This window comes from Mastigoproctus giganteus, chromosome 5, assembly GCF_048544385.1.
Source record: "Mastigoproctus giganteus isolate SK-2022 chromosome 5, ASM4854438v1, whole genome shotgun sequence".
Classification (NCBI taxonomy): Eukaryota; Metazoa; Arthropoda; class Arachnida; order Uropygi; family Thelyphonidae; genus Mastigoproctus; species Mastigoproctus giganteus.
In genome coordinates this window covers 146,737,989-146,765,586 of record NC_143579.1, presented here as the reverse complement: position 1 = coordinate 146,765,586, position 27,598 = coordinate 146,737,989, and the positions used below count along the sequence as shown (strand labels likewise).

The 27,598-nt window shown below is 38.9% G+C and overlaps 1 protein-coding gene across 1 annotated transcript in view; it reads left to right on the top strand.

Moving 5' to 3' along the window:
• The window catches only part of LOC150085750 (AP-5 complex subunit beta-1-like), an 842,186-nt gene that overhangs the window by 65,760 nt on the left and 748,828 nt on the right, over positions 1-27,598 (top strand). Inside the window, exon 4 of the mRNA XM_090374678.1 lies at positions 17,593-17,775. Coding sequence (XP_090230804.1) covers positions 17,593-17,775 — 183 coding nt within the window. The remainder of the gene's footprint in view (positions 1-17,592; positions 17,776-27,598) is intronic.

Here is a 27,598-nt window from a genome sequence, read left to right as displayed (position 1 = left end):
TAAGCTGGAAGCTTGTTTAGAAGACCTTTATGCCAAACACGATCAAAAGCCTTTGAGATGTCAAGAGCAACTACTTGTGTTTCACCGAACCTTTCCATTGAATTAGTCCATAAATGGGTAACATAAGCCAGAATATCACCAGTGGATTGACACTGACGGAATGCATACTGGCGATCGTTGATCAGACGGAAGGTTTCTAGGTAGTTTAAGAGTTGGCAGTTAATTGATTTCTCCATTACTTTAGAAAGAGTAGAAGTAATTGCAATGAGATGATAATTGGATGGGAGGGATTTGTCACCCTTTTTAGGAACTGGCTGGATATGAGCAAATTTCCAAGCAGAAGGAAAAACACCTTTGGAATAAGAGATTGAAAAAAGGCGGCAAACAATAGGAGTAAGTTCAGGAGCACAGGTTTTGAGAACAAGTGGAGAAATACCATCAGGACCTGGAGCTTTCTTAGCATCAAGATTCGTTAAAATCCTTCTGACATCCTTTTGACGGAAAACCACAGGGGGCATTTAATGGAGCGTGTTGGGAATGGTGGGAGGTGTTTTACCAAGATCATTAATACATGAGTCGGAAGAAAAATGGGATGCTAGCAGGTCAGCTTTATCCTTGGCTGAAGTGACAACAGAACCATCTGGTTTGGACAGAGGTGGGAGCAGAGATGGGCAAAAGTTGCGGCCAATAGCTTTGGCAAGAGACCAGAATGCTCTGCTACCATTAGGGCAAGAAGCAAGTTTTCTACTCTTAGCCTGTTCAAACTCAAGTTTGGACTGATTAATAACTGCTTTACAATTGTTGCGAGCTTTGGTGTATGCAGAAAATGAAATTGAAGAATTAGAAACAAGCCAATTACGATATGCAACATTCTTCTCTTGAACAGCCTTAGCACATTTATTGGAAAACCAAGGTTTAGATAAAGGACGAGATTTTAAAGTGGAGTGTGGGATAAAGGATTCCATTCCTGCAAGAATAAATTCACTGACACGATCTGAGCAAACGTTGACATCAGAAGTTTTGAAACAGTAATCCGACCAAGGAAAAGAAGAAAAGAAGTCTCGCAGGTCATCCCATTTTGCATTCTTGTAAGCTGTAATAATGATAAATGGCTGGAAGTCAAGAGAAGAATAAATTTTGGATGGATAGCATTCAGGAAATATAGTCACATACTGAAGAGCATTATCCCAGTTTGTCTGAAACGTAAAATAATGAACCAATGTATACTCCCCACCATGACTTATGGAAGTGAAACTTGGGCACTCACCAAAAGAATGGAAGAGAAGCTGAGAACTACACAGCGAAGAATGGAACGAATTATATTGGGAATCAGACTGTTAGATAAGAAGAGAAACACATGGATTAGGCAGCAAACTCAAGAAAATGACATTCTTATCAAAACTAAAGAACTAAAATGGTCTTGGGCAGGACACATAGCTCGGAGACATGATGACAGATGGACTAAGAAAATAACAGAATGGTACCCAAGAGGAGCTAGAAGAAAACCTGGAAGACAAAGGCGGAGATGGATAGATGAAATTCATGAGTTTGCGGGTAATAAATGGATGGCCGGTGCTCAAAACAGAAGGAACTGGAAAGTTGCTGGAGAGGCCTTCATCCTGCAGTGGATTGAAATGGTTGATGATGATGAATGCCAAACAACACGAGGTTGGGAATAGCCATGAGATAAAGGTTCCATTGGAGAAGAGACAATCACCAAGTTGTGATCTGAAGTGCCTAAAGGACCTCTCACTTCGACCGTGTACTTGGAAGGGTTGTTTGTGAGAAAAAGGTCAAGCGTATTGGCTGTATGATTAGGATTGTCCAGTATTCTTGTAGGTAAATGAACAATCTGTGCAAGGTCATTAGTAATTGCAAAAGCCTCAGCATCTTGACCAGCTGGGTCGGTGTGACTAGAAAACGGAAGCCAGCTGAAGTTGTGAACATTAAAATCACCAAGGGAAATTACCTCACTGTTAGGAAAGTTGGACTGGAGAAAGTTAAGTTGCAGAGAGAGGAAGTCAAAGTGCTCCAAGTGAGTAGTGGAGTTGGGAGAATGGTAGAGAAAACAGATGAATTTGACACAATGAGGTAGAGAGATTTTAAGCCAGATAAGATCAAAGAGAGGAGATTCCAAATTGCCAAGTCTCTGACAGGGAATCAGAATGGACATATGCACAAGTACCACCTTTGAGGCGAAAGGAATCATACAGCGAATAATTTGGGCATCTGAGATGAGCAGTAGTTGAATCAACCGATAACTGAGATTCTGTCAGAAAAAGCACATGGGGTTTGGCAGACTGCAAGTGGAAATGGACATCGTTGAGATTAGAATTGAGACCACGTATATTTGTGAAATGAATTAGGAAGTGCTTGGGAGGTTTAGATCTTTTCCACATAAGCTTGCTCTATTAGTTTGACAATTCATGGTGTATTCAATAGTAAGAAAAAGTGGGTGGGAGATGCTGTATGAAGTAATGAAATTTTTGGGTATGGTGTACACATGGTAAGAATATACCCAGATCCTTGACATAACGTGGCCTTGACAATGCTCCCTGCATACACACTACTCGGACTCCCTCCAGTCACTATCTGGCAGAGTAGAGGTAGCAAGATTATACACTAGTTGTTCCGGAAGCCTCCTAGAGAGTTACCAGTAGGTTTGGTCTGGTGTACTAACTAGCGGCCGGCCTGCGAACACCGTTTTAGAGCTGTACCCTAGAAATGTAAGGAATATTGGATCTCGCCACGATGTTCATCGTAACTTCCAAAGTCATCAATCATACTGCATAATGGAAGAGATAGGGAAGGGTTGACCGAAACTTAGCTCTGGAGACTAAAAATGGGTTCCACCACTTCAAGCCTCCAATAAGCAGAGTGGTGGTATTGCACCAGTTGATGAGAGGCACCTAGTACTGCCTGGTAACATAGAGGGGTGGCATTCCTCCATGTGGTGTGGGCGCCACACCTTGACCCCTGCTTACGTTGGTTCACACCTGGGTGGTCACCCACCATGTACTTTTGCATGGAGGTTATACCCAGGATTTCTAACAGTCCCACCATCATGAAGGTGCAAGCAACGGATTTTGCTTCCACCGACCACATGGACTTCGCCGAAATTGGGTCCACTTGACTTGAGTGTCACCCGAATATTAGTTCCATCAGCGTTTTAGACTCTCAGGTAGCAAGTACAGCTTGTCTGACATATCTGAGAGAATGTCTGTGACAACCTCAAAGACCATTAGAATCCATTAGAATGAAGTAAAGAAAGTGTTAGTTTATTTAGAGTATTGAGCACTTTGAAAAAACATGACAGGGACCAATAAACACAGGTTAATTCGAAATTTCATTTTCATTTTCAGTCTTTCTGCAAATGCCTCAAACAGGCCTTGTACAGCATTGGTGCAACCGAATTTTTGAGCCTAACTCTTCCCAATTACTCCATGTGCCGTCCTTCTACCTTAGGGAAACAATGAATGAATGCACCTCACTTGGTGCTTTATGATTAACTTTTACTTTTTTAACTTTTACTTCTACTTTTTTAAACACCTTCTGATTTATTTTTTCTGAGGAAAGTTCAAAATGCTTAAGCATTACGGGTGAAAATATATTGCATATAGTGCTCTTTCCTCCTATCTCTCTGTTGCATTCTCTTTAATTTAGTAATGCAAAAGATCTTAGGGAACATTCTCATTTTTCCTGGAATGGAAGAAGTACATATATATAGAAATATATATCACACTGTGTTCTCTCATTCCAACATTTCATAAATGGAACAGAATACATTACTCTCCTACTGTAATAGTTTGGAAAGGTAAATGGATAATATTTATTTTTTTACAGTTATTCACTTATAGGTATCTATAGATTGATAGATATCTTTAAATCTGTACTTTAAAATACAAAGTAATATTATATGTATTGACCAACCGCACCGCACTTCTTGGTATTCTTTAAAACAGTTTGTTGTACAATTTAGAAAGGTGACAGTTTGTCCTTTAGATAGGAAGTAAAGAAGTCCTATTGTTATTATTTCTAGGTCTAGCAGTAGTGTTCCACCAAGCACATGAAGTGCTGGATTACTCATAGTTCTGCAGATGTGTAATTGTCAGTAAGATGGTGCGTTGGGTAATATTTAGATTTACAGAGGCAGATTTACAGCGAAGCTTAAGCTTCATTTTCAGGGTGCCCCTCATTTGAATGGGCCCCTTCAAGGCCCTGGTAGGGGCACTATCAATATGTTCTCATGGTCATATGTTTTTGTAAGATTTGAAAAAGTAAGATATTTTAACCACCGCTGTCTCTTTCCATTCCGACTTCCCCTCCATCACACTGTTGTGTTGGGTGGTGTTGGAGTCATGGGTGCTGGCAGGATATCTTGCAAGGTGGTGCATGTGGGAATAAATTGTTTTTCACCAAATTTTGGAAAAAAAAATGCATTATTTTAATTAAATTAAATTTGATTTACATGTACAGCTGAGCCAATGTTTCGTGATTGGTGGGAGAAAGGACTTGTATTGTTTTAATGTTTCAATAATTTGCTTTGATATACAAAGGTGGACTTCAAATGTCCATAGTGCAAGATGGTGCACTTTGCACCATGCTGCCGCTGCATGGTGCAAGGTGGTTTTAAAGCTGATGGTCTGAGTGACCATCAGCTTTAAAAAATATACAAAGAAATTTTGCAATATTTTTCTTAAAGAGGGCCCACAAAACCTCCATCTCCCTGCACAGCTATGAAAAATTCTGTGCTGCTTTTTGCTGTTGCACGTTCTGTATCGCCAATTTTCTTGAACGGCAATACTGTGATGCTGAAAACTAAAGGTCTCTTCGGCTTTTTTGTGATTTGTTTGTATTACGATGCCTTTCAATGTTACTTAATTTGGCTTTCAGCATGCATTTACAATATTTACAAAACATTTTAAATAATCATCATCAAATTTGCAGAGCCAGTTCTTAGATTTAACATCTTTCAGCCATTGATTAATTAGTCATTGATTAATATATGGTCAACACCATATATTATTCAATGGAACAAAGGGGTGCTCTTACGAAGAAAGGCTTAAGTTTTGCAAATGACAGTGTCTGGAAGACTAGGCACCAGCGAGGTGATCTGATAGAGGTGTATAAAGCCTTGAATGGTTTGAGCATGCTCAATGCTGATGGGATTCTTCCTCTTGCTCAGAATAATCACCTGAGAGGGCATAAATTCAAATTGAGAAAAGACAGATGTTAGCATTAGCATTAGCATTAGTAGAGGCATATGATGCAAGAAAGCAAGCTTATTCAGAATCAGCCAAAAAAAAAAAAAAAAAAACAACCACTACTCCCATTTCACCCCTCAATTCGTTCGAAATACCTGTCCAGCTGAGCCTTAAATTTGTTTAGGCTATCAACTTCAACAACAAGCGATGGAAGTCTATTCCACAAACCAACTGCCCGCTGGCTAAAGGCGAATTTCCGCACATCTATCCGACATCCGTCCTTCCTCAATTTGAATTTATGCCCTCTCAGGTGATTATTCTGAGCAAGAGGAAGAATCCCATCGGCATTGAGCATGCTCAAGCCATTCAAAGCCTTGTATACCTCTATCAGATCACCTCGGCGATGCCTAGTCTCCAGGCTCTGTAATTTGCAAAACTTAAGCCTTTCTTCGTAAGAGCAACCCTTTGTTCCATTCACTAATCTTGTTGCCCTTCTCTGTACTCGTTCCAGCAGCTCTACATCCTTCTTGAAATGAGGCCTCCAGACCTGTATACAGTACTCAAGGTGTGGCCTGACCAATGCCTTATACAAGGGAATAATCACATCCCTGTCCCTGCTAGAAAAATTCCTGTATATCATTGACAAGACACCATGAGCTACTCTTGCAGCTCGTCTGCACTGCTCAGAGAACTTCATATCTGCCTGCACAATTACCCCCAGGTCCTTTTCATTCTCTGCCACTGTCAGCGTAGTACCACAGAGTTGATACGTTGATCTGGGGTTACTGTTTCCCATATGTAGTACTTTACATTTGTCAATGTTAAACTTCATTTGCCACCTCTCAGCCCATCTGCTCAACCTTTCCAGATCCTGTTGCAGCAGCATAGTATCAGTAGTGTCCTTAACAACCCTGCCAACCTTTGTATCGTCTGCAAACTTGGACATTAAGCCTGATACACCATCATCAATATCATTTATAAATACAGAAAACAACAATGGACCCAACACTGAACCCTGAGGAACTCCACTAATAACATTAGTCCACGTTGAGCAGTGTCGATTGATTACCACTCTCTGTCTTCTGCCACTCAACCATCCCTTTATCCATAGCAGCAATTTGCCTCGAATGCCACACTTCTCCAATTTGTGCAGCAGTCTTCCATGCGCAACAGTATCAAAAGCCTTTCTAAGATCCAAGTATATAATATCAAAGTTATTCCCTGCGTCCAGTTCTTTTGTGACTACATCATAGTATCCAATCAAATTGGTCAGACAAGACCTGCCCTTAACAAACCCATGCTGTGTCTGAGCTATAACTGAATTCTTGTCCAGATGGTCCTGCAGTGCTTCTTTAACCAGTGCCTCCATTAATTTTCCTGGAACCGAAGTTAAACTAACAGGTCTATAATTACTTGTGTCAGCCTTTGATCCTCCTTTGTGAATTGGGGTTACATTTGCACATCTCCAGTCCATGGGTACCTCCCCTGAGTCCAATGAAGCTCTCATAATTATGGCTAGGGGTTTGCTTACTTCCTTTGCTGCCTCCTTTAATATAACTGGATAGATCCCATCCACCCCGGGTGCCTTTTTTATGTTTATCCTCAACAATTTCTCCTCCACTTTCCTCTCAGTTATTAGAAAATCATCTAGCTCACTGCCAATGTTTACTTCACCTACGACATTCCCCTTCCTGAATAACTCCTCATGTGTGAATGTAGATGCAAAATACTCGTTTAGATTGTTAGCCACCTGAGCTGGATCCTCAACTGTTGAACCATCAACATCCAGTGGACCAATCTGATTCATCCCTTTCCTTCTTGAGTTTAAATAGGTAAAGAACTCTTTTCTGTTTTTCTTTGCATCCTTTGCCAAGGATTTCTCATAATCTGCCTTTGCCTGCCTAATCTCCTTTGTGACTTGGTTACAGACCAACTTATATCTATCATAGGCTTCCACGTCACCCATTAATTTGTATGTATCCCATGCATTTTTCTTCTCTGCCATATGTCTCATTAGTTCATCTGACAACCATTTAGGCCTGAACCTTGAACAATATTTCTTGGTTGGTAAAGCCTGGTAGCTTCCAAGATTAGTTCCTTGAATGCTTCCCATTTTGAATTTGCTGTTGGTAACATCATCAGTTGGTCCCACTGTATAGAATTTAAATACTGTCTCAGACCATCATAGTCGCCTTTACGAAAGCAAAAACCCTTCCCTTTACCTCTGATGGTAGTTACCTCCTTGAGTAAATCCCACTTCAGCACACTGTGATCACTGCCACCCAGTGGTTCATTTATCTGCAGATTCCTAATGCATGAAGAATCACTACTGATAATCAGATCAAGAGTATTACTCCCTCTAGTTGCCTCCCGAACATGCTGGTGTAGAAAACAATCATCCAATAAATCCACAAAAGCCTTGCTAGTGTGTGAGTGACCAACCCACAAATTCCAGTCAATATCTGGGAAATTAAAATCCCCCATTATAAGACTCTCTGATTTACTGGCCCATTCTATTTCCCTGTACAGCATCTTATTATACTCATCAGAGTCACTAGGCCTATAGCACACTCCTACTCTCAATTTTGATTTACCTATGCTTATGTCACACCAAACTGACTCAACACTGCACTGTCCAGCGATGTCAACTGGCTTCACTTCCTTGGATTTTATGTGTTTTTTAACTAATAGCATAATCCCTCCTCCCTTCCTATCCTGTCTATCCTTTCTGTAGACGTTGTACTCCCCAAATTCCAGTTCTGCATTCCTTATATCTGTGTGACACCACGTCTCTGATATCCCAACAATATCTGCCTTTGATGTTTTGAGCAATACCTCAAATTCATCAAATTTATTTACTAAACTCCTAGCATTAGTGTACACGCAAGTATACATGCACCTGTTTCTATTCTTAGCTACCCTAACACAACCCATGTGTTTACTTGTACCGCAATGACTTCCAGCAGTCTCTGAAATATCCTGCATCTTGTTTTTCAGGCTTCTGCTCATTCCAATAGAAGCAGTGCAAGAATCTCTTTCACCTCTGCCAGTGGCTACTGTTAATCCATTAGTCTTTGTCTCCCCCCAAGCTAGCAGTTTTCCGACCCACCTAACACTGCCTCGATAGCATCAGCAAATATTCTTGCACCCTTTCTATTTAAGTGTATCCCATCCCTGTAGAAGCAATCTCTTCTGTTAACAAGTACAGTCCAGGCTGAAAAAAATTCTACCCCTTCAGCCTTGCACAATCTTTCCAGGGCCGAATTGATCGACAAGGCTCTCATCATATACTCCCTCCTATCGTGTCTGGGCAGAATTGCAGACACTTTCAAATTCAACCCTACTTCACGGCTTTTTTTCAACAGTGACCTGTACTTGTTAAGCAATTCCGCTGGTCTCCTACTCTTAATATCATTAGTGCCAACGTGTACAACTATGTCACCTTTTGTGCCCTTAAAAGATGATATCTGCTCTGCAACGTCATCAACCTTTGCCCCTGGCAGACATACCCTGGTCCTGTTCCACCTATCCTTTTTACAAAGCATGTTCCCCGTTTCCCTGACAATTGAGTCACCAACAACTACTAGTTCCTGTTGGACCAGCGCATTCTGCCTTGGGGGCTGCCTCTGTGTTGCAAGATGACCAAGTCCAAGCTCTGGTGTTGATGTGGGCAGCTGAGAGCTTGATGGGCCCCCTCAATTTATTTCCTTCGAGGGCATCCACCCTGTCCTTCAAGGTCTCATATAGGCCCATAACAACGCCGAGTTGTCGCCTAATTTCCTTGCACTCCTTGCATCGTGCACACACAAAGCATAACTTCTGTATCAAGTTATGTATTAATTATTTATTTTTACTAATTATTTATGTTCCGTAACCTAAGAGCGGCAGAAAGGCACGTCCGCACAGGAAACTCTGAGGTCGAGGTAATATCTTTCCTCCTCTATGTAGGATAGATGTGAGGAAATTTGCCTTTAGCCAGCGGGTGGTTGGTTGGTGGAACAGACTTCCATCCCTTGTCGTGGAAGTTGATAGCCTAAATAAGTTTAAGGCTCAGCTTGACAGGTATTTCGAACAAACAGAGGGGTGAAGTGGAAGTGGTTATTATTTATTTATTTATTATTTTTTTTTTTGGCTGATGCTGCCTTGCTTTCTTGCATCAAATGCCTCTACTAATGCTAACACAAAAGTGTTGACTATATTTTTTGCTCATTTTCAAAAAGGAGCAAAATTACACACTGTAGTTTAATATGAAAATTCATAAACGAAAAAAAAAAATTAGTTACCTACTCAAAGTAATTGAATCATCACAAACGTAAAAGGGTAAGTTTTCGACAGTACTCTGTTAAACCCATTCAGAACAGTGGTTTGCATGCAGAAACAGTTTAAGTTACTGCATCTTTGTTCTGGGCAGTCCGCTCCAGTAATTTGAAAAGTGAACAGCATAAAGTGACCCTCCGTATTAGGAGAATTAGACCGTTGAATTTCAAAGAAAGGAAGTTGAAGAGTTCTGAGTGATGGTGGAAATTCCTATTATAATATTTTTCTCTGATCTGTAAATGATCCAGCAATGAATTTTCAATTAAAAAAAATTACTGACATCAGAGTAATAAAATTACAAACAATTCTTTCAAATTGTTTGAGATGTCATGAACCATTCATAATTTGTGAATGTAAACTTATGAAAACTGGAATTATAAATATGCTTACCTGAAGGCCGTCGAAGTCGAGAGATCAAGTGCGAGGGTGCATAAGTACAGGTACCTTGAATGACCAGGGTTCAAGCCTATGACCATGGGTGCTGGCAGCGTGGTGCAAGGGCATCACCTTTGGATTTCGAAGTAAAACACAATTTTTAATATTTTCATTAATTTATTGAAATGTTAAAACAATACAAATTCTTTCTTTCAAAATAAAAGTCCTTTCTCCCACCGATCACGAAACATTGGCTCACATGTACATGTAAATCAGTCAAATTTGACAATTTAAATATTGCATGTATTCGAAAATTTGGTGAGCAAAAAATTTATTTCCACATGCACCACCTTTCAAAATATTCTGCCACCTCCCATGCCTGTTAAACATGGTGCCATTTCTTCTATTCTCCCTATCTTGTGAACTCCTCTGACCATGTGGTCATCTGGAGTATAAAAAGGAAATTCATTAATAAAATCACTTATTACAGAATCCCTACAAAGTTGGCATTGCATTGTGCACATAAAGAAATTCAGTGCACACTTCTCTGTTCAGAGGTGCACATTCATTGCTTACTGTGCGCAAAAGGGGAAAAAAGGCGAGGACACGAAAAATAACTTTTTGAAATTCAAATTACATCTTTCTATAATCTGTAAATGATCCAGCAATAGGTTTTCAATAAAAAAAAAAAAAAAAAAAAAAAAAAAACTAACACCAGAGTAACAAAATTACAGATTGTTCTGTCAAGTTGTAACAAAATGCAAAGAACAGTAAAAAAAAAATAAGAAATCTACAGCAATGAGTAATATTATTATCAAAACTGGACAATCTTTTGACTATTGCAGACATCAAGAATCATTCAACAATTGTGAACAGAGGCGGACTGATCAAAAATTCTTACCGGGGAAAACTTTTAGCGGCCTCACAACAGTGTTTATGGCCATGCTATTGCACATCGCTCTCCAGCCTCTGGCCCACCGGGGTTACCCCCGGAAAAGTTTTATGGCCAGTCTGCCTCTGTTTGTGAATGGTCCATCCTGTGTAAACTAATGAAAACTGGAATAATAAAAATGCTTGAATGGGTGAATTTTTTTCGTGTTCTGCTCTGAGAAACTCGAAAATGTAAAATCACTACATTTGACAATGCAGAATCACAGAATAGTACATGATAAGAGCCGCAGAAAATTTTTTTTTTTTCTGTGCCAATAAAGCAAAATGAAAATATCTGATTGGCTGAATTTTTTTGTTTCGTTTCCCACTCTCGTTTCCCCAGTTTCTCCTTCAAGTAACTTTGCAACAAATTTTCCCACCCCGAGCGAAAACAGAACATATACATATAAAACGGTTATAAAATGTATTAAAAGTGACAAAGTCCAGTCTTGTTGGCTGTATAGAAAGAAAGTAATAGACAGTGGTAGAATGTTGTTGCGAAAATGGTGAAAGACCTCAAAACCATAAATTTAATGAAACTGCATGCTTTGGAGTGACATGTTGGACAAGCAACTTGTGTGATCGAAACCCACTAAGTTTGGAGTGACTGAAGTAGACATTTTACTCTTCCTTGTCATTGTTTAATTCACTCTCTGAACACCATGAGATAAATGCTAATTACACGAAGGGTTCCTCCCACTGCATCGGTCACTTACAGAATGTCATTGACATAGGTGAGGATCAAAGGATCTGGCAATTAAGATGTCTCTGGTTAGCATAGTAATAACTCATTTGTAGTCTTGTAGTTTTTCATTTCATATAAACAAAAAAAAAAAGTAAAGAAAAAAACTAAAAAAAAAAAAAAAAAAAGGAAAGGAAAAAAAAAAAACAAATCTAAGGCATTGGAACGACAATACCGGCCACAACTAGACTGTTATATGACAAATTTGTGTATTGAAAAATAAAACATATTGCCCTGCGACAACAATCAGTGTACCCGCACACAAAAAATGTAAAATAAATTAAACACTAGAATATCCTGCTGCAGTAATATTCTGTCATTATCACATTAACTGCACTGCCAACCTTTGTATGATCTGCAAACTTGGACATTAAGCCTCCTAAATGATATTGACCTTCCTCAATATCATTGATAAATATACAAAACAACAGTGGGCTGAACACCAAACCCTGGGGACTCCACAAAGAGCAGTGTCCATTGATTACCACTTTCTGTCTTCTCCCACTCAACCATCCCTTTATCCATGCAGGTGTCCTTAATGCCATAGTGTTCTAATTTGTACTGTAGTCTTCCATGTGCAACAGTATCAAAAGCTTTCCCGAAATACAAGTATATGATATCAAAATTATTTTTTTCATCCAGTTTCTTTGTGACCACATAATAGTATCCAATCAGATTATCAGACAAAACTTCCCCTTAACAAACCCGTACTGTGTCTGAATTATTACTGTAGTATTGTCTAGATGATCCTGCAATGCTTCTTTAAACTGACTCCATTATTTTCCCTGGACTACCCAGACTAGGCTTTGGAATTACAGGGTTATCTGCTGTTGCTGCAGCAGGACATATCACTTGTGCCTGGTTGGATTCCATCAGTTAGGTAGACAATGTCAGCAGCTCCACAAAAAAAAATTTTTTTTCAACATATCCAGCTTATTCCTCAAGCTTCTCACATTTTGATTAAAAAAAAAAAATTACAGTTTTGGGGGCTGATTTGGATCAGATTATTTCTGGAAATTTAGTGTATTGGGGGGGGGGGGGTGATTTGGATTAGATTATTTCTGGCTAGGTTAATGGTGTGCTTTTTAGATGAACTTGGCTTAAAAATAGAGGTTGCACAGCCTTTGGATCTATTGATTGCTTGACATAATAAATGTTATTAGGGTTTGAATCCTAGTAGTTAGTATTAATATTGGTTAAGCATGTGATGATGAGCAATTCCTGATAGGGTCGTGATTTAGATTGGAAAATGCAGGGCCAGTTTGCATTCAGCAGATTACCAGATGCACATAATGACTTATGGCAATATTTTGAGGGTTTCTTCTTGCAATTTGTTTGTTTGTAATTTGGTTTTTAGGAGCATTAGCAACTAAGGCCATATTGCTCCGGGGATATGCGGTGGTCATTCCCTGACCTTTCTGCATCCTCCGTATTTGGTGGTCACTGGCTCGAACCCCGGTCTAATCAAGAAGTGTATGCTACGCACTGCCACTCCTGCCCGCCTGGCTACGGAGGCACCGCTTCTTGCAGTGGTGTATGACTTGGTTGCATTCATTCTCCTGATATCATTGATGTCTGTAGTGGCTTGTTTCCATGAGAGACATTTTGGTCTTTGTTTCAGCTCATAAAATGGCCTTATTATGTCTCCATACTGTCCACACAGTAGTTGATGGAACTCTGTTGATTAATATGCTTTCACTTACAATCTTAAGTGAGGCATAGTTACAGTTCTTGAACATTAAGAAGTCATTCAAAGAGCAATGGGATAGCCCCCTCATATATGTGGGGGGCTATCCCATAGACAAACCAAGTACGATTTTGTTTTTTGGTTATTTTCCTCATTGGTTTCCTCTTCTGTCTAGAAGTGACAGAACTTCCTCTCTTTAAGAAATTTCTTCCTTTGATTTGACTTATTGGGTGATACCCGAATTGCAGGCTGTGTTATTTTGGCTATGTTTGAAGATTCTTTCTGGCTGGGAGAGGTGGGGGATGGTGAGCTGCAACCTCTGTCCAGGTAAGCTGTTTTGCATTACATTCACATCTACTGATTCTCATAGGATTTGTGTTACAAAGATTACTGCCCTCTGATTTGGGACACAACTCTTTCTGATCAATTTGACACCAGTGATGCTTCTTCATCAGACTGTATACTTGATGTACAAAATGTACATCTGTCAAGTATGCAGTCTGATGAAGTTTAATAAGTTTGTCACACTGATGAATTGGGATTTATTATTCTGATATATATATATATATATATTTTTTTTTTGAATATCGCTTCCTAGGATAGGGTTAGGCTACTTAGACACTGGATATTTTGATACAAAGTTGTGGTTTGACATTCATTATTAGCATCAGAGCATGCCAGAGAAGAATTATTATTTAAGCTTATAGTAAGGACATTTGCCTCAGGCTCATGGGTATGATGTTTCTTGTCAAGAAACACCATAATCATTTTTTTAAAGATAACTATTAGCATGTAGGTCATTCATTCTTTTAATTGTCACAGAAGCAATTTGGTTTTCAAAATATTCAAGTAGTTGGGATTTTATCTCAGAAACTATTATCTCAGTTTGAATTTTGAAACAAACTGACTTCAGTATGTGGTTGCTTTGATTCAAATTATTTTTATTATCATATCATGGCTATGTTTCATTAGCATATTATTCTCTGATACAGGCCTTTTATCCTCATTTGGTGAGTGGGTCTTGTGCCAACATCACTGTGGGTTAAAACATCCACCAGTTCACTAGCTTTAAATTACTTGTATTATTTTTAGTTTTGCTGTATCACATTTATCCAATCTGAAGATGAGGATAGTCACAGCTTGCAGTGCCTTGGTTCTGTGCCATGCATTTTATATTCATTACAGGAGACAGCAATAACATTATTCCCTATTGTGTGAAGCATGAGCTTTTGAGCCCTTGTGGCAGTAAAGCTTGTTTATAAGCCTCTTGGGTTAAAAGGCCTGCCATGGCTTGGCTCCGTAATTATTTCGGAGCTTTGTGCTCCTTTTGTGCTCCTGTGCATTTTCACTGCATTGAGGACCTTTGAATTTCAATCTTCTTAACATTGGTAATTCTGACTGTTTCTTTGTAGTAGAACATAATCACAAAGGTGTGGCATTTGTGATATGCACTGGATAATATGTAATGCACTTCTATGGCATTCGTCAAGTAAAAGTTTACCATTATATGGCATTCCTCTGGTTTTTAAAATTCTTTTGTTTTGTCATTTTCTTAATTTTTCAGCTGGCACTTGGAAAGGTTGCTTAAAGACGTTCAGTTATTCTAGCAAGCCATTGTATGGTCACTTTAGTGCAGCAATCATTGAAAGCCACAATGCCTGGGGTCATGCAGGTGTTCAGAGTAGTTTAATCCTGTTGTAGATAAATTACTGTGGTAGTCATGGCTGCTTTGACCTGAGGATTATAATCCTATTAAAAGGTCAGTTTCTTACATAATGGCTTACTGAAACTTGACTCTTACAACAACAATACAATTCATAAAAATGGATATAAAATATTACTTGTTTATCTCTGACAAATTTGGATAGATGGGCTGGGTAGCTGACATCATGAGGACTCCATGAGGTACTTCATCATGAGGTACCAGATGCAGCAGATTTAAAGATACACTGTGCACATCACAAATTGATGAAATTTGTGGAGCACACTTCTGCACACAAATCCTCTCATATGTTCTCTGAAAAATAACTTTTCTGTTTGTATTCCAGAATGACTGCATGGTCAGAGGTAGAAGTTATTATGAATTATTTTTTGGATCCAGTTCCTTCGTGACCACATCACATCATAGTATCCAATCAAATTGGTCAGACAAGACTTCCCCTTAACAAATCTATGATCTTGCAGTGCTTTTTTGACCAGTGACTCCATTATTTTCCCCAGAACAGGAGTTAAACTCACAGGTCTATAGTTACTCATGTCACCTTTCCTTCCCCCTTTTGGATGATAATCAGACAGTTTAAAAATTTCTTCCTGTCATAAATTAAAAATACTTTGCAGCATTTCCAGTTTGGCCCACAATTCAACTGTTTACTTGTTAATTGCAGTATCGGTTACAAGTCAAGGAAACTCTTTTAAAGACAAATACCATGAATTGTAGTTGTTTGGAAAATTGAACTGAAAAACATTAAAAATTACTTTTAGATGGGTCTTTCGGGCACACAAATACACCTCCTAGCAGGTAAAAACCTCCAAACTCTTCCCAAGGTATTTGGAATGAATGTACTTTGGGCCTGGCCACTTGGCTATGGCAGCCTTTTAAGAGTTTAGAATTATTTATTTTGATAGTAAATACAATTATTTACCATTTTTACGAGTCATTCAGGCTTGAATGCATGTCTGTTCATTCAGATGGTATGTTTCAGATGTGTGCGCCTGCATTACTGCACTCTCACACTTGACAACTTGGCTTATTCTTAATATCATTATTGCTATTACAAACAATATCACTTTTTATGCTGTTAAAAGGTAAGTGCTCTACAGTGTCAACAACCTTGACCCTGTTCAATTGAAATTTCTGAATTTTCTTCAAGAAACCTAGGATAAAGTTTCTTAAAAGTTATTCTTTTAAGAAACTTTATCCTAGTTTTATCTTATAAAACTTTATCTTATAGCGTAAAAGAGTTTTAAAAAAAGGGGGACTGAAATGTATCATGTAGGTGCTCGGAATTTAGACAAATTCTTATCCTGTAGTTTGGTATTGTTATTTCTAGCACAAGGGCTACTTAAGCCATATTGCGCCTGTCAATGAGATGGAGGTTACACATAATGACTGTAAGAGCAGTCTATCCTGTAGAAGATGTGCTTTTGAATCTACTTCATCACAGCATTTTAAATATTAAATTATCTATTAGAATTATATCAGGATGAATTATAACATGCCTCCAGTATAGTCTTTAATTTAAATTTAGCCCTGAAACGAAAAGAATCTCTCCATAATGCAACATAAGCCCATTCATATATTAATTTCCCCCAAGGTTTTGGTTTCAAATTCACCTCCCAAGGTGAAATAATTTTGGTTTTGATTAACAGAATTGCCACTACTAAAGTTAATTTTTCTTGTTGTCTAATACAATGTTAGGAAAAAAAAAAATAGACCTATAAATTATACTGTTTTAAACTATTTCTTTTTGCCTTGTTTTGCCAGAAATATTGAATATTGCAGAAGGCAATACCCAGTATTTTTGGGTTAAGGGTGTTTGACACCTTTCATGTTTGCATAAAAAATTAAATAAGTTTAACTAAATCACTAGAATATGTTAATGTTAGACCATTAATCAGGTTTTAAGTATCTTAAATATTTTATGCAGTATGAGATTATTTGATATATATATAATAATAGTGAATGCCAATACTAGTAACACTAAAGGCCACAAGGAAAAGAGGATAGAGAGAGAGAGAGAGAGAGAGAGAGAGAGAGAGAGGCAATATGAAAAAAAAAAAAAAAAATGAGCAGAAAACAAATAATGAAGATAGAAGGAGAGTGGAAGGAATATGTATCTAAAAATTTTGGAAAATATTAAGTATGAGACAAATACAGTTAAAGTTATAAGCCAATAAATAATAAATGTAGACTGGCTCCACCTGACCATACCAAGGCCAAAAAAAAAAGTGTGAAATTCATGTGAAAAAGTGTGATATGATAATCACAAAAGAAAAATAGCTATGGGACAAACAAAGCAGGGAATGAAAAATGTATTTTTTATTCCTTGTTTGTAACAAAATTTATTGTTTGTCCTATATCTCTTTTTCTTTTGTGGTTGGTTTATCGCCACCTGACCACCCCTTGTCACTACCTAACTATGCCAGGGTGTATTTCCTCCTCCCTCTGACATATTGCCACGATACATTATGCAATGTGTTGTTGGATGTCGCTTATGTTCACGGTCATTTCTTTCTTTCTTTATTTATTTGTACTATTAAACATATTATTTTTACAGTTTTATATATACATACATTTTATTTTATTTTATTTTTTATTATTATTTTTTTCTCTCCAGGATGAAAATGGCAGCCTTTTTGCTTTAGTTCTTCAGGCAAAAGAAATGTTGCTTGGTATAATTAAAGAATCAAAAGATCATTATGTGAAAAATTTATTTAATGTAAAAGAACGAAATTCAAGAGACCACTTGATTTTATCTACTGCATGTAAATGTCTTGAAGAAATTGAGCTATTTTATCCAGTAAGTGCTTACCTTAAGTGTGCATATAAATTGATAATGAATTCTTTTTAATTGGGTGCAAGTTTCTGCAAATACATATGTCCCACTGTTATGCTGTTTCTCTTTTATAATTGCAGTTATAAATTGTACAATTGTTATATTTTTTGTCCTTTGTCCATATTATTTATATACAGTAGACTCTCGGTTTTCCGAGATAGATGATAAAAAAAATTCCTGTATAATCGATTTCCCAGTTAATCCAAAAATACAGTAAGTTCCCGACATACGTAAGAGATACGTTCCCGGACTTCTTACATAAGTCGAGTTTTACGTAACTCGGGAATGACTTACAAATATTGCTACTATATCCCCGATATGCCAAAATTACAAAAACCACATAATATCCTCAGAAGAATGAAGAAAAATAGTTATATATTTTTAATAAGTTTAATTAAAAACTTTATCTGGGGACAGCAGTGTAGTAGCCAGAGTGGCACATAAGAAAAGAAAACATAAAAGGAAGAAAAAACACATATTATTGTACTGTAAAAACTGATTTGTATTTCGTAGCCTTGGTTATTATAGTTGACCTCATTGGTGCCGATCGCTTTACCGCTTCTCATATTCTGTCTTTCTCCTTTATTATTGTGTTCACTGTTGACACTGACAAATTTGAATTCTGTGCGATACTTGTTAATGTTTGGCCATTTTCGTATATCCTTATTATTTTAATTTTCTGATCCAACTCGATCGCTTTCCTTTTCTTAATAGACGTGTGCACTGAACTAGATAGTGTAAGGTTTAACGGAAAACTAGATAGCGAGTATAGTAGTAGTATCAATTAATCAGTAAAATTTATTAATTTTATTAAATTTCATTGTCAATCGAATTGTACTTTAACTAAATAAATATAGCGACCTAGTTTTTACAAATGTAACATCATAAATTAATGCATATAAGTTGACAGGGGATAAGAAAGTCATATCACGTAACTCGGAGATAACATTTGATACTGAAATATATATATATATATATATATATATATATAGTGTTATAACTGCATTGGTATATAAGTTTAGGGTTATATTTTTTATTGGAATTTTATTGAACTTGAATAGAAATCATGACTCAGACCAGAGCAGCAAAGCAAAAGGTTCAAACTAAGGGAAATGCTTTGGCTCAGGGGAGAACTGAGCGGGCAGTAACTGTTGTCCACTGAATCACAGTCTCTTGAAATGCACTGCTTGATTGGTGTTTATGGAGTAATCAGGAACGGGACATGATATTGCCAAGGGGAATGTCTTTGTGTGTGCGCGATGTAAGGAGTGCTAGGAAATCAGGCGCCAACTCGGAATTGTTATGGGCTTATCATCATCAGCCATTTTTCAATCCACTGCAGGATGAAGGCCTCTCCAGCAACTTTCCAGTTCCTTCTGTTTTGAGCACTGGCCATTCACTTACTACCCAAAAACTCATGAATTTCATCTATCCATCTCCGCCTTTGTCTTCCAGGTTTCTTCTAGCTCCTCTTGGGTACCATTCTGTTATTTTCTTAGTCCATCTGTCATCATGTCTTCGAGCTATGTGTCCTGCCCAAGACCATTTTAGTTCTTTAGTTTTGATAAGAATGTCCTTTACTTGAGTTTGCTGCCTAATCCATGTGTTTCTCTTCTTTTCTAACAGTCTGATTCCCAATATAATTCGTTCCATTCTTTGCTGTGTAGTTCTCAGCTTCTCTTCCATTCTTTTGGTGAGTGCCCAAGTTTCACTTCCATAAGTCATGGTGGGGTTGATTCATTATTTTACGTTTCAGACAAACTGGGATATTCCTGTTCAGTATGTGACTATATTTCCTGAATGCTATCCATCCAAAATTTATTCTTCTCTTGACTTCCAGCCATTTATCATTATTACAGCTAATAACTTGTCCCAGATAAGTATATGACTCCACCTTTTCAATTACTGCTCCTTCAATCATTATTTCCCTTTCCGTGGCATACTTGTTCATCATTACTTTTGTTTTAGCCATATTCATCTTTAGTCCAAAATCCTTACTAACTGTGCATAACTTATTAAGATTTTCCTCTAATTCTTTGGGATCGTGGCTTATAACCACAATGTCATCTACAAATCGTAAATGGTTTAGGTACTCTCCGTTCACATTGACTCCTTTCTGTGACCAGTCTAATCTTCTGAAAGCTTCCTCAAGGGCAGCAGTAAACAGCTTTGGAGATATTGTGTCTCCTTGTCGAACTCCTTTCTCGATTTTAAATTTGCTACTGTCTTTGTCTAGTCTGATAAAGGAGGTAGCACTCTCATATATTTTCTTCAAAATCATAATATATGGGGTATCTATGCCTTGTCTTTCCAGTGCCAGAAACATTGCCTTATGCTGTATGGAGTAAAATCCCTTTTCATAATCCACAAATGCCAGGCATAATGGTGTTTTATATTCATTTGCTTTCTCCATTAGCTGTGATATTACGTGAAGGTGATCCATAGTTGAGAATCCTGTCCTAAAGCCTGCTTGCTCTTTTGGTTGATTCTCATCAAGTATTCTTTCTAATCTGTTAGTAATGACCCTTGTGAACAACTTGTAGATGTGGGATAACAAGCTATAATTTCCAATTTCTGATTTATCTCCTTTCTTATGCAGCAAAACTATGATTGCATTATTCCACTGCTTAGGCGTCACACCTTTTCTAATGCACTTTGTGAAGAGCCTTGCCAGTTTTTGTGTTAAAATTTTCTGTTTATACTCCGGCACGACAACCAAGTCAGTAGAGTTAATGTCTCTTCCTCCCAATTTTAACAACTCTACGGTAACTTCATCTTCCCCCTGGGCTTTTCGATTCTTCATTGTCTTCAATGCATGTTCTACCTCATCAGGAAGAATATCGGGTATGTCGTATGTGTTGCTACTTTGCAATCCATCTTCCCCACTGCTGGTATCATTCCCTCGCTCCTTGTATAATTCTCTATAGTAGTCTTCTGCTATTTGAATTATGCCTTCTCTGCTGTTTATAAGTACACCATCACTATTCTTCAGTTTCAGTAACATTTGTCTTTCTATATTACTGCTCATGGCTGCTGATTTAAATTCTTTGTTTTCCCTTAATGCTTGTTCTACTTTTCTTGTGTTAAATCTTCTTATGTCCTCTCTGAGTCTCTTTCTAATGGCTTTGCATAACTCAGTATACTCAATTTTCTCCCTGTCAGTGTTTTTCTTGTTTTTCATTTGTCGTCTTCGGTTCATCATGACAAGTGTTTCTTGACTAATTTTTTCTTCTTTGGATTTCTGTTTCCCTATAGGTTTCTTGGGCTTTATCACTTTCAGAATGTTGTAATATTCCTCGTCGATATCTTGGTCCTGAGCAGTCTTCAGAAGCTCAAACTTGTTTTTAAGTTCCAGTACATACTGCTTTTTCTCCTCCTCTGTTATCTCAAAGACCTTTGTATTATTTACTCGAGTCATTTTTTTCCTTTCCTTTCCTACATCTATATCAAGTGTACATCTTTCCATTCTGTGATCACTTCCAACATTTACCTTATTCAGGACGTTAACATCATTCACAATATATCTTCTGTTAGTGAGGATGAAGTCGATTTCATTAGTTGTTAATCCATTTGGACTCTTCCATGTCCACTTTCTGTTCACCCTTTTCTTGAAAAAATTGTTCATTACTGACAGTCCTTGAGATTCTGCAAATTCCACAAGTCTTTCACCTCTTTTATTTCTTTCACCAATTCCAAAATTTCGTATAATTCCTCTTTCTGTGCTGTTTTACCTTTTTCCAACCTTAGCATTGAAGTCCCCCATAATAATAGTGTAGTGGGTTTTCTGCTCATCTAGTGATTAGTGTACATTTCGGTGTACATTTTGGTGTACATTTCTTCAACCTCTTCATCATCATGGCTCGAATTTTGGTGCATAAATCATTATAATCTTTAGCTTGTACCTCTTAGAAATCTTGAGTATTACCCTTGGTGATGTACTTTTGAATTCCAAAATGTTGTTTTTAAAATCTTTATGGACCAGAAACCCAACTCCACCTTCAATCCTTTCACTGTTTCCATTGGTGTACAGCAGATTTCCACTTGATAAACTATAAGTGAGTCATTTCTTCTTGTTTCAGCCAAACCGATGATATTCCAATTCACATTTTCTAATTCCTTTCCTTTTGTATGGGCTTATATGGGAGCTTAAAGGACAGGGTGGATGCCCTTGAAGGATTTAAATTGAGGGGCCTATCAAGCTCTCAGCTGCCCACATCAATGCCAGAGCTTGCATTTGAACATCAAGCAACACAGCGGCAAATCCCAAGACAAAATGCGCTGGTCCCAAAGGAACTAGTTGTTGTCGGCGACTCTGTTGTCAGGGAAACGGGGAACATATTGTGCAAAAAGGATAGATGGAACAGGACCGGGGTATGTTTGCCAGGTGCAAAGGTTGATGATGTTGTAGAGCAGATATCATCTTTTAAGGGCACAAAGGGTGATATTGTTGTACACGTTGGCACTAATGATATTAAGAGTAGGAGACCGGCAGAATTACTTAACAAGTACAAGTCAATGCTGAAAAAAAGCCGTGAGTTAGGGTTGAATTTGAAAGTGTCTGCAATTCTGCCCAGACATGATAGGAGGGAGTATATGATGAGAGCCTTGCGATCAATTCAGCCCTGGAGAGATTGTGCAAGGTTCAAGGGGTAGAATTTTTTTCAGCCTGGTCTGTGCTTGTTAACAGGGGATACTACTTCTACAGGGATGAGATACACTTAAATAGAAAGGGTGCAAGAATATTTGCTGATGGTATAGAGGCAGAGTTAGATGGGTCGGAAAACTGCTAGCTTGGGGGTGGGATATAGTGTGCATAGTGTTAGGGTTGGGCGCCACCTGTGGTTTCCCACATCTGCGCCATATGTACACTGTGAAGAAATACAGAACACTGTAAATGCCAGAAAAAGTGTAGTGTGTTGAATGTGTAGTATTGTATTGGGTTCTGTTGTGTGTCCTGGCATTTGGCCGCAGGACCCCCAGATGGGACCCCACGTTGCCCGCACACACCACTAGGAGGTAGCCAGGCTGCCCATTATTCTCTGGCAGGTCTCCGTCAGGGTCGCCTGAGCTTCCTGAATGGAGACCAATTAAAAAAATAATAATAAAAATAAAAAAAATAATAAAATAATAATAAAAAAAAAAATAAATAATAAAAAAAATAATAATAATAAAAAAATAAATAAAAAAAAATGATAATAATAATAAAAATAATAAAATAAATAAAAAATAAAATAAGTAAATAAATAATAAAAATAAATAAAAAATAAGGTAGAGTGCGGCAGTACAGGGTGTACGGAAGAAGATGGGGGATGAAAGTAAGAGTAAGGGGATGTAGGTAAGGGCATCCCGTAAATTGACAGTGGAGCATATGCCCCACCAGGAGAAAAGGGGGGGATAACTCCAGAAGGGTAGAAAAACCACTCAGCGAGAGTGCTAAGTGTGACTTATATTTTGCGGTGGAGTGATCAAGACCACTGGAGCCTACCCAACCATATGGAAAGTTAGCAGGCAATCCTACTCTGGATGTTCCAGGGTTAGCAAGTCGATGCTGGTAAAACAGTCAAGTACAGATTTTTTATTTCAAGTTTGAGTAAGTCCTTTACAGGTTTCTATCCCTGGCTTGAGTTGGTTGTAGAGTCCTGCGCCTAGAAAAGAGGTTCTGTGCGTACTCCGTTAATGATTTATTATATCATTAACGTTAATGATTTATAATATCATTAGCTTCAGAAATTAGCAGGTGCTCCTGTCCTTGAAGTATGTGTTGTAGCCTGGTGTACAGTGTTCCTCGAAGATCGTTATAAATTGGGCAGTTATAAAGAAGATGGTCCCAATCTTCAATTTCTCCACATGTACAGTAGGGGTTATTGATGATTCCCAAGGTAGTCAACTTATGATTTATAGAGCCGTGTCCAATTATAATATATGTACAGTAGAGGCCAGGAGAGAACCAAGGCGGCGACTTTGGATAAACTAGTTTGACATCCAGGATGAATTTCTTAGTTATCAGGCCCTTGTCCGTCTCCTCCCATCTTGTCTGCCAGATTTGTAGTAGCATGGCAGCTAGTTTTTTCTTTTCTTGCTTGCAGTCAGTGCGGGTGTCGATGGTATGTCCAAGGATGGTAGCTGGGATTCCCCGCGACAGGCAGTAGTGCAATCCTCAACGGATAACCTCCAAGTCAAGGGGGAGGACACCTGCAAGAACCTGTAGGGCCGGAGAACTTACTGTGCAACAGGCCCTGGTAATGGCAAGCAGTATACTTCGCTGAATTGTTTCCAGTTTGCATTTATTGCGAACAATTATTGCTCTATGGTACCAAATCCCAGATCCGTATGTAATAACAGGGAGGAATATAGCGTTATACAGGAGTTTGAGTGTTCTCCGGTTCAGATCCCAGTCACACCTGCTTACTCGGACGATTAAGGCTGCATAATTTCTGATTTTTACTTGAAGGTATGAGAGGTGCGGGAAGAAGGAGAGCTTTGAATCCAGGATGATACCCAGGTGTTTTAGGGAAGTTACCAGCTTGATGGTTTTTCCTTGTACCTTGATCTGAGGTGGCCTTGATATTTGTAGGGTGCCTTTGAGAAGTATGGATTGTGTCTTCTGTGGAGAAATCTGGAGCTTGTGTAGAGTTGCCCAGTCCTGTAAGATCTGTAGTGCTTGATTTCCAGTGGCCTCGAGAGCTGCTCTGGTGTCCACTGCGATGGAGATGGTAATATCATCTGCGAATGCTTGGATAGTAACAGGGCCCAGATCCAGACCAAGTAACTCATCGAGGACGATGTTCCAGAGGAACAGGCCGAGGACCGAACCCTGTGGGCAGCCTCTGTAGATAGATTTTTTCGTGAGCTTCTGGTATGGTGAGGAGATGGTGATCTTCCTGTTGGAAAGGTAACTTTCTATACACCTGTATAAGTTGGCTGGTATGCATGCCAATCTTAGCCTGCGAAGAATGCTTGGCCACCAGAGCATGTCAAAGGCCCCGGCAAAGTCAATGGTAATGAGGAGAAAGTACTTGTAATTAGTGTTGGCTGCAGCTTGGGTTATTTGGTAGAGAGCATCCTCTGTGCAGCGTCCTGGGCGAAATCCATACTGTGAATTGGATTGTAGGCCAGCTTCTGTGTAGTGTGTTAGGAGTCTGGTATGGAGGAGGCGTTCAAGTAGTTTGCTCAATGTGGACAAGAGGGCAATGGGTCGGTATGAATTAGGCTGTTCTGGAGGCTTCGATGGATTTTTCAGTATTAACTTTAATTCAGCTATTTTCCAGCTTTCTGGGAAAGATCCCTGGGTTAGGCATTTATTGAACTGGTTAAGCAGAAATTGGGGATTTACCTGGGCGACCTTTTTTAGTATTTCTGGTTCAATGAGATCTAGTCCTAGGGATTTTTTATCCTTCATTTTGCCAAGGGCTTGCTGCAGTTCTTCAGTGTTAAATTCTTCCTACACAGAGTCAATGTGGTAATTGTCATTATCTAGACAAATTTGCTGCTGTTGTGTTGTGAGATGATCGGCGTCGCTGATAAAGAGAGTATCCAACATATTCATCATGGATTGCTCCCATGACGTTGTCATGATTCCTTGTGGTGTTATTGTGGAATGGACTACTTCTCCTCTTGGCAATTTGTTGGTAGTAACTCGGTACACCACTCTCCAAGGGTCCAAGTTACCAGTGGTGGTAACCAGCCGCTCCCATGTAGTTCTTTTTCGCTGCCTGATCATGGAAGTGTATTGGTTCCTGGTCCTCTTGTAGCCTTCACGAAGGGCTTCCACATCAGTAGCTGGCCAAGAGGTGCGAGCTCTCTGAAAAGCTTTCCTCTTGTTATGAACAGTCCAGCGTAGACGTTCAAGTTCCTGAGACCACCATGGTCTCAGGAACACTTGGAAGGGGTTTATTCTTGGGCATAGATTGATTGCAGGAGAGGGTGATGATGTTAGTTACAAGCTTTCGATGCTGCTCGGGATTCAGGGAGAGGATATCAGAAGGGTGATCCATGATTGTTGACTGGAGAGAAGTGGTGAACAGCTCCCAATTGGCTTTGCTGATGGCATAGCAGTTGATATCGTAGTGCGCAGTAGGAGTTGATTCTATATTTCTTGTGAGGCTGTATGTAATTGCTCTATGGTCGGAGGTGGTCCAGGCTTCATTTACCTGCCACCCCGACACCTTACTTGAGATTGATCTTGTAGCAATTGTTATGTCTATTGTAGACTCCCACATAGTACTGGAGAATGTCGGGAGGTTATTGGGCCTGTTCATTATATTAAATGGTGAGGTGGCTAGAAAGTCTTCCAAAAGCCGCCCATTATGGCAACCAGGTCGGTCAGCTGTGAGGCTGTGCCAAGCTGGAGAACGGCAGTTAACATCTGCCCCCAGGATGATTTTAGCGTTAGGTAGAGTAGTGGTAACAGTTCTTAGGTAGTCAATAGCTGGGCCGATGTTTTGACTGGGTCTACAATAGAGTGATATTAAATAGAAGGCACCTAAGGGGCCAATTACATGGGCACACACACTGCCCAACCTGTGCAGAGAGAAGAGATTTTGGTGACCATTATGTTCGGGTTCCGGATGACTATGGCAGCCCAGGGAGTATCTTCATCTGCTTGAATTATTTTATATGTGAGAGGATAGCCTCTAACTTTCTTGGAGTGGGTGTATGGTTCTTGCAGTAGTAATATATCAATGTTTTCTTCATCTGCCTTTTTCCTTATTTCCGCTGCTACTGCACGTGCTCGCTGAGCATTAAGTTGTATAAATTTAATAACACTGTTATTGAATGGCTTAGGCCTCACTACCATAGTCGGTCTTCAGTTGTTGGTTTCGCTTTGCCTTGATGTAAATAGGACATTTGTTGTCCCTGATTGAATGGGATGCATCCAGTTTTACTGCTTTGCAGTTTGCGCACGTCGGAGCAGATGATTTGTTTGGACAACTGCTATAATGATGCCCTTTTTGGGAACAATGCCCACAGGTAGGATCCGTCTGTGTGCATGTGTGGGTGGTGTGCCCAAAACGACAGCATCTGAAGCATTTAGGAACAACCACATGTTCCTTGAAGCGGTGGCTGCTCCAACCAATAAAGATCCTGTCTTGAAGTTTTAGCTGGTTCCACGCTTGTGGAGAGAGATCCACTACCCAATTACAAAGGTTGGGAGACTTTGACTTGGTGCAGTATTTTGGTTTTATGTGCTCCTTGTCTCTTTTTTCTTGGGTCGAGTCTCGAATGTTCCTGTGTAAAATTTCGTCAGCGATGCTGTCTGGAGTAATTTCCCTGTCCAAGTCAAAAATAAGAATTGATGGACCTTTCTTCTTGGGATATTCTGCTGTTAGACCGAGGGAACTAATTCTAGGATTAGAAATTATTGCCTGGGCCTCTTGTTTTGTTGCAGTCTCAATTATGACACCAGTGTTTCTAGTTTTGCTGATGGGGATACACGGACTAATAGATTAACAGTAGCCACTGGCAGAGGTAAAAGTGATTATTGCATTACTTCTGTTGAAATGCAATTGAGCAGCAGCCTGGAAAGCAAGGCAATGGGGATTTCCAGTACTTCTGTTAGTCGTAGTGGAACAAGTAAATACATGGGCTGTGTCAGGGTAACTTAGAGTAGAAATAGGTGCATGTATACTTGCATCTACACCAATGCTAGGAGTATAGTTAATAAATTTGATGAGCTTGAAGTGCTGTTCAAGACATCAAAGGCAGATATTGTTGGGATATCAGAGACATGGTGTCACACAGATATATGAAGTGCAGAACTGGAATTTGAGGAGTACAATGTGTACAG